The sequence below is a fragment of the Rhincodon typus genome, chromosome 45 (genome assembly GCF_021869965.1).
Source record: "Rhincodon typus isolate 14 chromosome 45, sRhiTyp1.1, whole genome shotgun sequence".
NCBI lineage: Eukaryota > Metazoa > Chordata > Chondrichthyes > Orectolobiformes > Rhincodontidae > Rhincodon > Rhincodon typus.
The window spans coordinates 7,701,800-7,715,313 of NC_063376.1; the positions used below are offsets into that span (position 1 = coordinate 7,701,800).

A 13,514-nucleotide genomic window follows, 5' to 3' on the forward strand; every position below is an offset into this window, starting at 1 on the left:
TTTTTGACTCACACCCATTTTTCTATGTTTTCCCATAACCCTTCATCTCTGAGGCATTACTCACACTATCCAATGTCCCTGTTAATACTTCAGGCCGCAGGAAAAACAAACAAGAAATTATTTGAACTTGATATAACTTTTAATAATGGCTGATAAACTAAACAAGAAAATTTCTTTACATCAGAACTATACAAAAAAAAACACAGCTCAACTGTACAACAGAGACAAGAGACCCGGTCTGAATCCTTGCTTTTGTGGGGGAGGAATCATCCACTTGTTATCAGTGATAAAACCTCATCCAAAATCATTTTGCAAACACGTGATCAACAAATACCAGTGGCTCTGGCTATGTCACCAGGGGCAACCAGCCCCAGGCAACCAGAGGCTGATCCCTCTGGCACAGAGACACCCTTCAAACACAAACCCCACCCCCCCAAATTCACTCCAGCCAATGACAGTTCCACAGCGCAGGACTGAAGGCCTGATGTCGACAAGTTCATTCCGTTCCCAACTGCTTCAGAAATCCTGAGAAGGCAAGAGGCAAGAATTGGAGATGCAGCGTTCTGGGTCAACATGGGATACATTAACTGGGAGCAAGGCTGACTGACCCCTGACCCCTCCTATACGCCACCCACTGGATAGCTGCACAATAGTTTTGATGAAAGTTGCAAGTGAATTGGGGGCAGATGGAGGCCCCCTGAGCTTGATCTGCCATTCAATAAAATAATGGCTGATCTGATTACTTTACACTTTGGATCAAAGGGTCTGTTTCTGTGTTGTACATCTCTAAGATTGTCCCACAAGGGGGAAATGTCTCGAACAAGAGGTCATAGATACAGAGTGAGAGGAGGTAGCTCCAAAACTGAGATGTGGAGAAATTACTTCACACAGAACTTTTTAAATCTGTAGAACTCACTGCTCCAGAGCGCAGTGGAGGCAGAATCAATCAACAGGTTTCTGATTAAATAAAGAGAAAACAGGATAAAGGGCTACGGGGAGTAGGCAGGAAAGTGGATTTGAGACCAGAATAAGATCAGGCATGATTACATCAAGTGGCAGACCAGTCTAAGAGCTGAAATGCCTGCTCCAGCTCACAATTCGTATAGTCCCATCTTAAAGTTATTCAAAAGACATTCTTCCTCAAAAGGCAGTGGAGCAGAGTTAGGACCTGTGACAATAAAGTCCTCTTATGTCTTAAATGAGCATCCCTGGTTTTTAAATAGCAATTGGGGATGACATTCTAGGGCATAGCTGAGATTTACTGAAATGATTCCACTGTTGGGGAATTATAACTTTGTGCACTAATATGGAGACACTTACTTCTGATTAATGGCTCAGGTAGGGTAAACAAAAAAGAAACAGTTCCCAGAGGCTGGAGGACAATAAACAGAAGACACAATGAAGCTAAGTGGCAAAAGAACCAAAGATGACAGAGTCATAGAGATACACAGCATGGAAACAATTCACCCATGCTGACCAGATATCCTAAAGTAATCTAGTCCCATTTGCCAGCCTTTGGCCCAAATTCCTCAAAACCCTTCCAGATGTACCCATCTGGATGCCTTTTACGTTATTGTGCCAAACCCCCAGCACATCATCTGGTTGAGGAAAACAAAATTTTACACAGCATTTCAGATTTTTAGAACTTCCATTGGGTGAGCGAATCTCTGACCATGAAACATTGATTCTTTTTTCTTTACTCATTCACAGGTCATGAGTATCACCAACAAAGCTGGCATTTGTTGCTTAATCCCAGTTGCTCTTGAACGGAGAATGGTTAAGTGTCAACCACGTTGGCTGTGGGTCCAGAGTTACATGTAGGCAGGATCAGGAAAGGACAACAGATTTCCTCCCCTAAAGGGCAACTATGAACCAGATTTTTCTGACAACAATGGGTGTTTCTTTTGGGGGGTGGGGATAAGGGAACGTTGAGAGAGAACAGACGAGATGCAGGGCATAGAGAACAAGAAATCCTGAGGACCAGGCTTATGTCATGGGGACTCAAGGTTTCAAATCCCACCACAGCAACTGATGGAATTTAAGATGCAATTCACAATAAATCCAGAATTGAAAATTCATCTTAGTGATGGTGACTATTGACAATAGTAAGCCATCTGGTTCATAAATACCTGTTAGGGAAGAAAATCTGCTATCCTTGCAATGTGGCTGACTCTTAACTATCCTTAGTAATAGCTGAACATGCCATCAGTTCAAGGGGCAGTTAGAGATGGGCAACATGTACTGGGTTTGCCAGCAACACTGACATCCTGTGAAAAAAATAAACAAAAAGAAACAATGATTCATGGACATGGAGAAGGAGGGGAAAGGCAGAGCGAGGGGCCATTACCTCAAAAAAGTAAAGGCAGACCATTTATGGGTAATGTCAGGAAGCACTTCCTCAAACAAAAGGGGAGTGGAAATCTGTCCTCCTCCCAACTTTAAAGACCGGTCATTCGAATGACTAGAGTTTTGGAAATGGAGGTCGAGTTAAGACTGAGAGAAATGGAACAAAAGGAAACTATGGTACGTTAAAATACAGATCACGTCTGCTCTAATTGTAAATGGAACAGGCTTAAGGAGGTCAATGGTCTCCTTCCTGTTACAGTCCATCAAGGGACTGAAGTGCCATCTCCTGTACCTGTGAGAAAGGCTCAAGGATTTTAATGTAAACAGGTGCAGTTACTTACATCAATGTCGAGAATACTGGAATCAAACAGATCCTGCAACAGTCCAGCTCTGCCTTTTCTGATGGGCGCAGGCTGAAAGAGAGAGGCACAGAATCACAGACAGGAATCAAGACTGCTACAAGATGCTGCATATACCCCGTAGTTCTGCATGGAGGGAAATGGCAGGAAGTTGGCAAACACCCTGGGTATGCCAGCCATGACTCAGTGACTCTCATTTCAGACAACTGGGTACATATCAAGGCTCATAGTCCAAATTCCATGCAGAGGGAGGGCAGCACAGCTGCAGGGTCAGTCATTTCACAGGTACCATCACAGTAAGGTAGGGCTAGTCAGTGCCAAGGGAGCGCCATGCCATTGGGAGGGTCAGTGCTAAGGCAACACCAACACTTATCGGAGAATCAGTGCTTAGGGAGCAGCGACACTGCCTTGTCCCACACCCTGCCTCCAGGTCCCTCTGTAGATACTGACCAGACTGATCTCGCTGTTTGCATCAGAATGCTCGCTTGTGGCATCTGATATGATTTCTCCTGTCTCCGCCTCTTCACCATCTTCCTCCATCAGACTGAGCCTGAGAGATAAAACAACAATGTACCCATGAAACTGAATATCCGAGACAATTATACACAGGAGAATAATACTGAAGAGTGCAGTCCCCTTCCTGTGGTTCATTCCCCCCTCATTCCCCCAACTACCATTTAGGCTGCTCTGTTGCTAGAAACAACAGCCCACCTGACCTTCAACTTGACTCCGCCCCTTCACTACTCTAGTTCAGCTGCTCCAGTGCAGGACCAACCCTGTCTCAGAGTCCCAAAGGCCTCCTTACACCCAGTAACACCTCACTGCCCACAGCCCCTCCATCTCTGCCTCAACCCTCCCCACAAAGAAAAACCGAAGACTCCCCCCCCCCAACCAACAGCTCTAGCCTCCAACAGGAATGTATTATCCACTCAGTCAGACTGATACAATGGGAAACCTAAAAGTACAACACAGCTATCCCCGATGCTGGTCACAAGCTTCCTCTGTCCTGGTCTTGCCCTCTAACAGTGAGGGCACACAACCTGACGTCGCACCTTCAAATCTCCATGCTGCCCTGTGACACCAAATGCCCCCTCCACCATCCCATGTCAGAACTGCCTGCCCCGTGACTCTAATCCCCCAGTGATGGAACTGCCCCGTGACACCAATCCCCCCAGTCTCAGTTATCCTGTGACACCACTCCACCGTGTCGGAGCTGCCCCTCTCATGGTGCTGTGCTTTAACACCAGCGCTGCTGTCTCTCTGTTGCCCTACGACACCCCATCTCTTCTCCCAGAGCTGCCAAGCAGCTGGAATGAAACACTGACAGCCAAGTCCACATGCACAAGTCACCGAAACCCAGTCACGTACAGCTGCTGTTTCTTGTGTCGCTGTCGCATTCGATTCTTTTGCTGCCGGTTCTTCTGAACCCTCTCATTCTGCCTCTTATTCTGACTTTGAGACTCAAGCCAGGAGCGACTGGAGAAGGAGAAAAGTAAGAGGACGTTAGATTCCTCACACTGGCAGTCACAGATCATACAAGCACCACACTAGCTTTGGTGAAAAGGGTGCAGATGGAATATTAGTCAACAATAGCAGTGGAAATGCTTCGTTGCCTGTAAGGCACTGTGCTCAGATTGCACCCAACCTACCTTTGTGCAAATTCAGACTCTGACCCCTTCTCCGAATCCTGGTCGTCAGAGCTCTGCAGACTTCCTGTGTCCCACTGGGGTGGTCTCAGGATGGTCGAGGTCAGTATTGGGGTTCTCAGTTTACCGTCTACACGCATACTGCCACCACTCTGCGGCCACACACCATCTGAACTCAGATCTGAAACTGGACACACAAACATGCATGGTCAGTGACACTCAGAGCCTCATTTCAGAGATTCAGGAGCAGCCATGATCCCACACACCCCAGACCACCTTCCCAAATGGGGGTCCAGGTCCTACTCTGCAAACCAGGCCCACAAACACAAAAACCTTGGAGGTGGGTGGAGACTTGGAGCCAGTCAGGAAGATCAATTTATTTATTGTTTTACCAGATGTTGGCAAGGTTAGTGCTTGTTGTCTGTTCTCAATTGCATTTTGAGGCCAGACAAGAGTCTGGTGTGGGTCTGGAGTTACATGCAGGTCAGGCCAGGTAAGGATGGCAGAATCTATTTCCGAAAGAGCATCAGTGAACTATCTGGGCTTTCAAAATCAGATGGAGATTTTCAGAGTCTGAAGAAGGGTCACTGGGCTCGAAACATTGGCTCTTTCTCTCCACAGATGCTGCTGGACCTAACTGAGTTTCTCCAGCACTTTCTGTTTTTGTTTCACGGTTTCAGAGTCACTGTTAGCTTTTAATTCCAGATTTTGTTTGGTGTTACTTATTGAATTTAAATTTCACCAATTGTCAAATTTCACCAAATTTCACCTCCCCAGAACATTAGCCTTGTTGGCTGGACTACTAGTTACTAGATTACAGGGAGCTTTGGAAAGAAGGCAGAAGTCAGTGACATGGAGCCCAAGGGAGTGAACAAAGGTGGATTACAGAAACCTGTGGTGCAGAAGTTAATTTCAGGATGCTGTAATGCCGCCACCCACCCCGACACACAACTTGGAGTGCCCTCTTCTTACCTTCCAGTCTCCTCCTCTTTGCAGACGATGCCGGTGCTTTCTTGCTGCGTGCACTCACTGTCCTGCTGCTGATCACAGACATGGTGTCATCTTCCCCTCGAGCCAGCAGCGAACGACGGTATGAGGTCAGCGGGAGCCAGCCCTGAGCGGTCAGGTTGAGGGTAGCTGGGAATGTCTTGTCCAGGTAGGCGAGGCTGCAATCAGAACAGTAGGTTAGCAGAGTTTCAACATCTCAGCACCAGCACAGATGTGGGGTGACACAGTGGGTCAGTGGTTAGCAACGCTGCCTTACAGCATAAGTGACCAAAAAGAACTGACTGTCTGTGTGGACCTTGCTCATTGTCCCCAAAGTCTGTGTACAGGTTAAGTGGATTAGTCATGCTAAATTTTTCATAGTGTCCAGGGTTGTGCAGGTTAGGTGGATGTGTCATGGGAAGTGCAGGGTTATAGGGATGGGGCCGAATCTGGGTGGGATGCTCTACAGAAACTTGGTGCGAACTTGAAGGGCTAGATGTTCCTGAAAATTGTCTGGGATGTTGCGCTACACTGGAGAGGCTACAAAAATATTATTCCTTCTTCCGCACGCACCTTCACAGACACAAGAATAAATCAACCGTGCACATACAATCCAGGCTCACAATTCTCATAGCCTGTGTTCCCCTGTACAAAGGCCAAAAGCAAGCTAGCCTGCACTTTTGTACACAGGCCCAGGCCCAGTGTACTCTCTCAGCCCATGCTCCCCCACACAGCCTGCACTCATTCACGTAGCCTGAGCTTACTCACACTGCCTTCTTGTCCTGCTGCAGCAGTTTGGTTGAGAATTCACTGACGATGTCGAGGAATGGCAGGTTCTGGGGAGGCAAGTCTAAAGCATTCAGACGATACTGCTGGAAGGCAAATTTTATCCCATCCCTACAAGGGGAAAGGGCAGACCAGAGACGTGAAAAAGTGATCAGAATACAGGTGAATAAATCAGAGCCAAAACACAGGACCTTAAATAAATCAGAGCCAAACTGCAGATGACAAATAAACATACATAACTTTTTTAAAAAAAAAAAAAAATCACAGATGTGGATGTCATTGTTGAGGCCAGAATTTATTGCCCATTCCCAATTGCCCTTCAGAAAGTGGTGATCAGTTAGTTACCCTCTTGAACTGCTACAGAACCTGGGATGTAAATGCAACAATAAAGCTGTTAGGGAGTTGCAGGATTTTGGACCCAGTGATATTTAAGTAATGAGAAATATCCAAGTCAGGATGCTGCATAGTTCAGAGGGGAACTTGCAGATGGTTGTGTTCCCATCCTGCTTTGTCCTTCCAAGTGGCAGAGGTTGGGGTCAGTACAGTGGTGTCGAAAGAGCCTTGGTGTGCTGAGGCAGTGCATCCTCTATATGGTCCATGCTACTGGCACTGTGCATTGGTGGTGGAAGGAGTTAACTTTAAAGTATAGAATGCCAGTCAAGTGGACTGCTTTGTCCTGGATGGTTTTGAGCTTCTTGAGTAATGTTGAAGCCTTACTCATCCAGATACAAGGGGAATATTCTATCACACTTGTGCCTTGTCGATGCTGGACAGGCTTTGTGGAGTCAGAGGGTGAGTTACCCACTGCAGGATTCCCAACCACTGTCCTTAGCATCTCGTTAAAGTGTCACAGTTTATGGAGTTTAGCCAGAAACACTTTTTCTCAATTGATCTCTATTTCTTCTTCAACCCTAGAATTATTTGTGTGGTGTGAATAGGCTGTGACTGCAACATATGTAACGTAGAAAAATAACTGGTAGTTTAAATATCACCCTGCCCCAGACCATAAAATGTTTGCAACCCACCAGATCACATCCTTAGGTGGCATGATGGCTCAGTGGTTAGCACTGATGCCTCAAGGTGCCGGGGACCCAGGTTCAATTCCACCCTCAGGTGACTGTCTGTGTTGAGTTTGCACGTTCTCCCTGTGTCTGCGTGGGTTTCCTCCCACAATCCAAAGATATGCAGGTTGGATGGATTGGCCATACTGAATTGCTCAGTGTCCAGCTATGTGCAGGCTAGGTGGATTAGCCGTGGGAAATGTAGGGTTACAGGGATAGAGTAGGGGGATGGGTCTCAGTGGGCTGTTTTTCAGAGGGTTGGTGTGGAATCGATGGGCAAAACAGCCTCCCTCCACACTGTTGGGATTCTGTGATTCTCGGTCAATGATAGGGATATTTCCTGCAACCATTACAAGTCTGAAAGGTGTGCGTGCTCTCCACACAATACCATCACGACATTCAAAACTTCCATTAGCACCTCAAGACACAGATCCTGCTTCCTAAACCCTTCCCTGCATTCCCCATAACAGTCCAGATCCAAGTCCCGTACTCACAAATGCAGCGAGACAACCGGCTGCCTGCTCTTGATCAGGTCTATCCCGAAGGTCAGTGCAAACCTCCTGCCGAGATCTTTAATGGTACAGAAGCCAATGGAGGACCGGTCAATGTCAGGGCCCTGATCCTGGACTAGTTCATTGAACAACTAAAGGAGGAAGACAACAGTGAGGACAAAGCTGGTAAAATACAACGTGCAAAAGGAATCCTCTTGAGTTCAGATAGGTTACGACATATACTTGGTGATCTTGTCTGGCATTAGAACATACTGAATAGCTCATTGGGTTAAAGGGGATAGTTTCTGAACAGCCTGATCACTTTGACTCACTCACCTGCTGTAAGCTGAGGAGGAGAGTCTTGGCACACTCCACTTTATCAATCAGCCGTGCTTTAGCCAACATCTCCTTGATAATGTCGCCATAATCACCGTAGTACTGTAATGAGGAGGACAGAGTTATAAATATCTGACCTCAGACCAGTGTTCGAAAACTCAGAAAGGGATTCAAGTCAAATTAACCATTACAAACTGTGCTGCTAGCCTGTTTTGAAATCCTGTTTGTCTGCAACCCCCACACGACCTGTAACCTGCTCAGCATCCCCCCACTCCCCCAGACTACGTGTAAGCTGCTCAGCATCATCCACCAGGCTGCCCGTAACCTGTCACTCCAAGAGTGACACCCCTTGTTCGATATCCTATTTCTCCAAATTAAATGCACCCTGCTACCTTCAACCTGTGCACCTACTGACCTCAGACAAAATGTAACTCGACTCCAGAGCCCTACATGCCCTCCCCTTCCCTCTCCATTCTTCCCCCCAAGACTACACAGACCCTTTCCCTCTTATCCCTTAACCTTTACCCACACTAACATATTCAAATCCACACTCTTCTTCCTAGATCTCCAAAATTTCTCTGGGGGACAAACCTTAGTGGCCCAGATGGGAGAAGACAGTACCCACACCCCTCACTCACCAGTTTCCCTTCAAACCAAGACTGATGAGCCCTCTGCCACTTAGGTTGTGGTGAGATGTTTGATCAATCCAAACTGGAAGCCATTGTGGTGGAGGAGCTAGAATCTAAGTCCTGTACAGCATCAGAGGCGGCTTCTCTCCCCTGACTGAACCACCAGTGGAACTCAAACCCCTAATAGTCAGCGCAAGTCAGGACCATCCTTACTTTCATGTAATGCTTGAAGATGTCAGCTGCAGTCCTCAGATCCACCATGTTGTAGATAATGAGTTTACAGAATCCAGCCAGGAAATTCCTTCTCTTGTGCAGCATCTCAATCTTCAACGTCTCATCTTAATTCAAGGAAATCAGGATTAAAATTAACCAGATCCAAAAGAAGTCCCACAACACAATAAAAGCTTTGAGTTGTAGTCAAAACAAACAGCTACTAAGGGAGGCTGTTGGAGCTTACGATAATCTTCCAATCTTCTGTAGACATGAGGGAGGCGCCTGAATATCGATGAGCAAAGGTGACATCCTTATTCAAGAACAGGTACGAGGGGATTCAGAATAATCATGGAGCGGGGGGGAAAATCAATACGGACTTACAGTCATAGAGCTGTACAGCATGGAAACAGACCCTTGGTCCAACTCGTCCATGCCAACCAGATATCCTAAATTAATCTAGTCTCAATTGTCAGCATTTGGTCCATATCCCTCTAAAGCCTTCCTGTTCATATACCCATCCAGATGCCTTTAAATGTTGTAATTGTACCAGCCTTCACCACTTCCTCTGGAAGCCTGGAATGGTTTGAGTTAATTAAGGAGACTTAGCATGGAACTGAAAAAAGACGATTGTGCTCAACTAATCTGATTGAATTTTTGATTGAAGTACAGAAACAAATTGATGTTGAGAATGTGGAGGAGGTTATCTAAAGGGATTTTAAATTTTTTTAAAAATGCTAACGACCACATAAAAAGGATGGTGATGGATTTTAGCAGAAAGGTTAGAGAGAGGCAATACAGAGTTGATGGCACTATTCTAAATAGCGTGCATGGACATGGGGGCATTATACAAATTTATAAAGTTCTAAATAGGTCACAACTAGAACAATGCATCCAGTTTTGGTTGCTACATTTTAGGAAGGTGAGCATCCGAGAGGGTTCTAGGGATAAGGGATTTTAACTTGAAGGTGAGGTTGGAAACATTGGATTTGTTCACCTCCAAGCAAAGAAGTGATTTGATTGCAGGGTACAAGATTCAACATGGTAGCTTCATAGAAAGAAAATCTGCTGGAGTCCCTCACCATCGCCGTCATCCTCCGGTTCCACAAACACATGGTCCATGACGAAACTTAGCAACTCAGACACCAGTGGAAGGTCAGCAGTGAAGACCAGGGGCTGAAGATCGTCGTGACCATCCCTCGTCATCTGTGAGCTGAAGATCACGAGCAGGTCACACAGCAGGATGAAGGACTGTGGCAAAGCAAACAGGCAGATTAACAGCAGAGAGTGTTATCAACCAGGAAATCCTGCCTCTGTATGCAGCTCAAAGCTTTCTTACAATACCCAGAGTGTGATGTTTTGCAATTAATTCCACGGCACTGTCTGTTGGTGTACAGTCATTTTGTTATACTCAGAGAGATCCTATGTGAGCCTCGCCCCAGCACGCAGACCCATTATCAGATTCTCAGACTACTGTCCACTGCCCAGCCCCGAGACTGTACCATCGATCATTCTCAGACCATATGTGTAATCATAAAATAGATCACAGAATCTCTACAGTGTGGAACAAAGCCATTTGGCCGATTGAGACCCCACCAACGCTCTAAAGAGCATCTCACCCAGATCCAACCCACTCTGCAAACCTGCATTTCCCATGGCTAACCCACCTATCCTGTATATCCCCAAACACCATTGGCAATTTAGCATGGCCAATCCACCTAACCTGCACATCTTTGGACTGTGGGAGGAAACTGGAGCACCCAGAGGAAACCCATGCAGACAATTCCACACAGACAGTCGCCCAAGGATGGAATCGACCGCATCCCTGGAGCTTAAGTAGCAGTGCTAACCGCTGAGCCACCATGAAGAAAATAGTTCCACAGCTGTGTGCGTGTACGGAGGAGGAACACGCAAGGTTGGAGTACAACAGTGGGACACAATCAGGGTGCTGATCGATGGGTAGATGGGAATTGGATCTGTCTGTGCATGTATCCCAGTGCATTCTGCTTGCGTTCACTAACCTGCTCTCTCACTCTGGTGCTGACATTGGACAGGCCGTGCTGACACATTGTGAAGACTGTGTTCCGTTGCTTCCTCAGTCTGATGAGCTGCTCCTATGAAAGGCCGCAAGTACACTTTTAGTGATAATAAGCAGGTCATCCGATCCATCACCCACCCAACCCCTTCCTCCACACCTCCCTCCCCAACTCTGCCAGGCTCCAACTCAGCTGATGGTGCCTTGAATGATGTGTTTGTGCAGAGCAGGGGTAATGGTCTGACAAGAGGATCTGTTAAGCAGTGCAACCTGGCTGTATTTGGGAAGCAATTTGATTGGTGTACTCAGATTGCAAAGCTTTTGACAAATTTCTGAGAAATAAAAAGTGACAAAGGGGCACAATTTTAAGGTGAAAGGCAGGAGGTTGAGAGAGGATTTGAGCAAAGTTCTTTTCATCCAGAAGTGATGGCGGTCTGGAAAGCAGGCCTGGAAGTGTAGTTGAGGTGGAAAACCTCCAAAATCTTTAAAAAGTACTCAAAATGTCATACATTCAAGACTATGGGCCTAGTGTCCATAAGCACCCTCACCAACTTTTACAGATGCACCATATAAAGCATACTATCCTGGTGCATAATGACTGGTACAGCATCTGCACTGCCCAGGACCATAAGAAACTACAAAAAATACAGCCCAGACCATCATGGAAACCAAACTCCCATCCGTGGACTCCATCTACACTTCTTGTTGCAGTGGAAAGGCTGCCAACATCAAAGGTCTTTTCCATCCCAGTAATATTCTCTTCAAACCTCTTCCGTCACGTAGAAGATATAGAAGCTTGAACACATGCACCAACAGATTCAAGAACAGCTTCTTCCCTGCTGTAATTAGACTGCTGGTTGGACCTCTCTAATTTCAAATCTAATGTTGATCTTGCTTTTGTGCACCTCCTGTGCAGTCATAACCTTGTATGCCTCGCTCAATGATCTGTATGTTCTTGGGTGTTAAGATCTGCCTATACTGGTCGCAAAACAAAAAACTTTTCACTGTACTTAGGTACATGACAATAAATCAGGTAAAATCAAGTAGCACTGAAAGGTGGGACTAGTGTAGGTTTGGTGTAACTTTGGTGGTACAGACTTAATGGGCCAAAGGACCTCTTCTGTTTCATATGGTTCTATTAACCTAAATGTGACTTCCCTGCCAAAAATACAATGGGAAGCACAAAGCATGATCAACAGATAACACGGATGAACCAAATTATCTGTGAACAAAAGATAATGCACTATGTGCCTTCTTAACCGCTTGCTGAAGCACAATATTAACTTTGTGTTCCATGTACAAGGAAACACAGGTTGCTCTGAACTCAAATATTTCCCAGGCTCTCCCCATTCAAAAAATATTCTGCTTCAGTTTTTCTGACTCAAGTGGATACGTCTGCTTTGCTGCACTGTATTCTATTTGGCATGGTATTGCGTACTGATCGAAGCTATCTCTCAGCTGCCTGTTGTATGCCCTCCTCACTGCTTATCTTTACACCTATCATTGTGTCATCAGTAAACTTCAATACTTTAAGTCAATAATGCAGATTTAACCATCTTGTTTCTTATGGTATGAAGAACAAGAGTAGGAGTAAGTCATTTGGCCCGTCAAGCCTGTTGAACAGGATCATGGCTGATCCGACATTCCTCATATCCTCTTTCCTGTGTTTTCCCCATAATCCTTAAATCTCTGACCGATCAAGAATTTATCTCAGCCTTAAGTATATACAAGCACTCTGCTCCCACAGTTCTCTGCTGCAAGGAGTTCCAAGGACACTCAACCCCCAGAGAAAAGAAATTTTTTTCTCATATATACTGAGATATCTACAATGTTTGCTTTTTGTTTTTATTTAAGACCCCAGTTCTGGACTTAACCAAATCATTTCCAAACTCTATATAGAATTTTATGTATTATGATCATTCTTCCCTCAAAGTCCTTTTACTTCAAGATAATTCCATAATACTTTCATACTGTACAATACTGGATCTAAAACAGATCTTGCCTCTGGCTGGTACCAGAAAAATGTCTCACACTGATTCCTTGAACACATCTTCCACACTTTTATTCCAAATTTGGTTTGCACAGTTTACATAAAGATTAATTGTTAAAGATAACTGTATTACCTCGATCATGTGCATTCCAAATACCCTGAATTATAATCATACTTAAACTCAGCTGTCAGCGGTCCAATGAACAACTCTCCATTATTTCTCTGTCCTTTGCTGTTCCTCAATTCCACCCAAACTGATTCCACATGTTGATTTTCAGAGCTGGGAAGTCTAGTGCCAATATCCCACACTTCATTGTCAGAGCTCTCCCCGCCTCCTCTTCCAATTTGCCCATCCTAATAAAAGCTAAGTATCCGGGACTATTTATTTTACAACTTTGTCATTTTGCAACCATGTCTCTGTAATAGCTATCACACCAAACCAAATTAGTTTTATTTGTGCAGTTTATGTATCTAGGTCGTTCACTTAAGAACCTTGACACCATCCAGGACAAAGCAACCTGATTGAGTGGCACCATAAACGCAAACACTCACTCACTCCACCACCAATCTACGGTAGCAGCAGAATATATCACCTATAAACCGCACTGCAGAAATTCAACAAGGCTCCTTAAACAGCA

At 45.4% G+C, this 13,514-nt stretch overlaps 1 protein-coding gene across 1 annotated transcript in view; it reads right to left on the bottom strand.

Annotated features, from left to right (window-relative positions):
* Positions 1-123: 123 nt before the first annotated feature.
* LOC109922845 (cohesin subunit SA-1-like) overlaps positions 124-13,514 on the bottom strand; it is a 44,075-nt gene continuing 30,684 nt past the window's right edge. Inside the window, exons 26-37 of the mRNA XM_048620085.1 lie at positions 10,873-10,965; positions 9,934-10,102; positions 8,855-8,979; positions 8,013-8,114; positions 7,680-7,828; positions 6,107-6,235; positions 5,324-5,517; positions 4,355-4,538; positions 4,074-4,181; positions 3,156-3,255; positions 2,688-2,759; positions 124-525 (exon numbers count right to left, since the gene is read on the bottom strand). Coding sequence (XP_048476042.1) covers positions 517-525; positions 2,688-2,759; positions 3,156-3,255; positions 4,074-4,181; positions 4,355-4,538; positions 5,324-5,517; positions 6,107-6,235; positions 7,680-7,828; positions 8,013-8,114; positions 8,855-8,979; positions 9,934-10,102; positions 10,873-10,965 — 1,434 coding nt within the window. The 3' untranslated portion in view covers positions 124-516. The remainder of the gene's footprint in view (positions 526-2,687; positions 2,760-3,155; positions 3,256-4,073; positions 4,182-4,354; positions 4,539-5,323; positions 5,518-6,106; positions 6,236-7,679; positions 7,829-8,012; positions 8,115-8,854; positions 8,980-9,933; positions 10,103-10,872; positions 10,966-13,514) is intronic.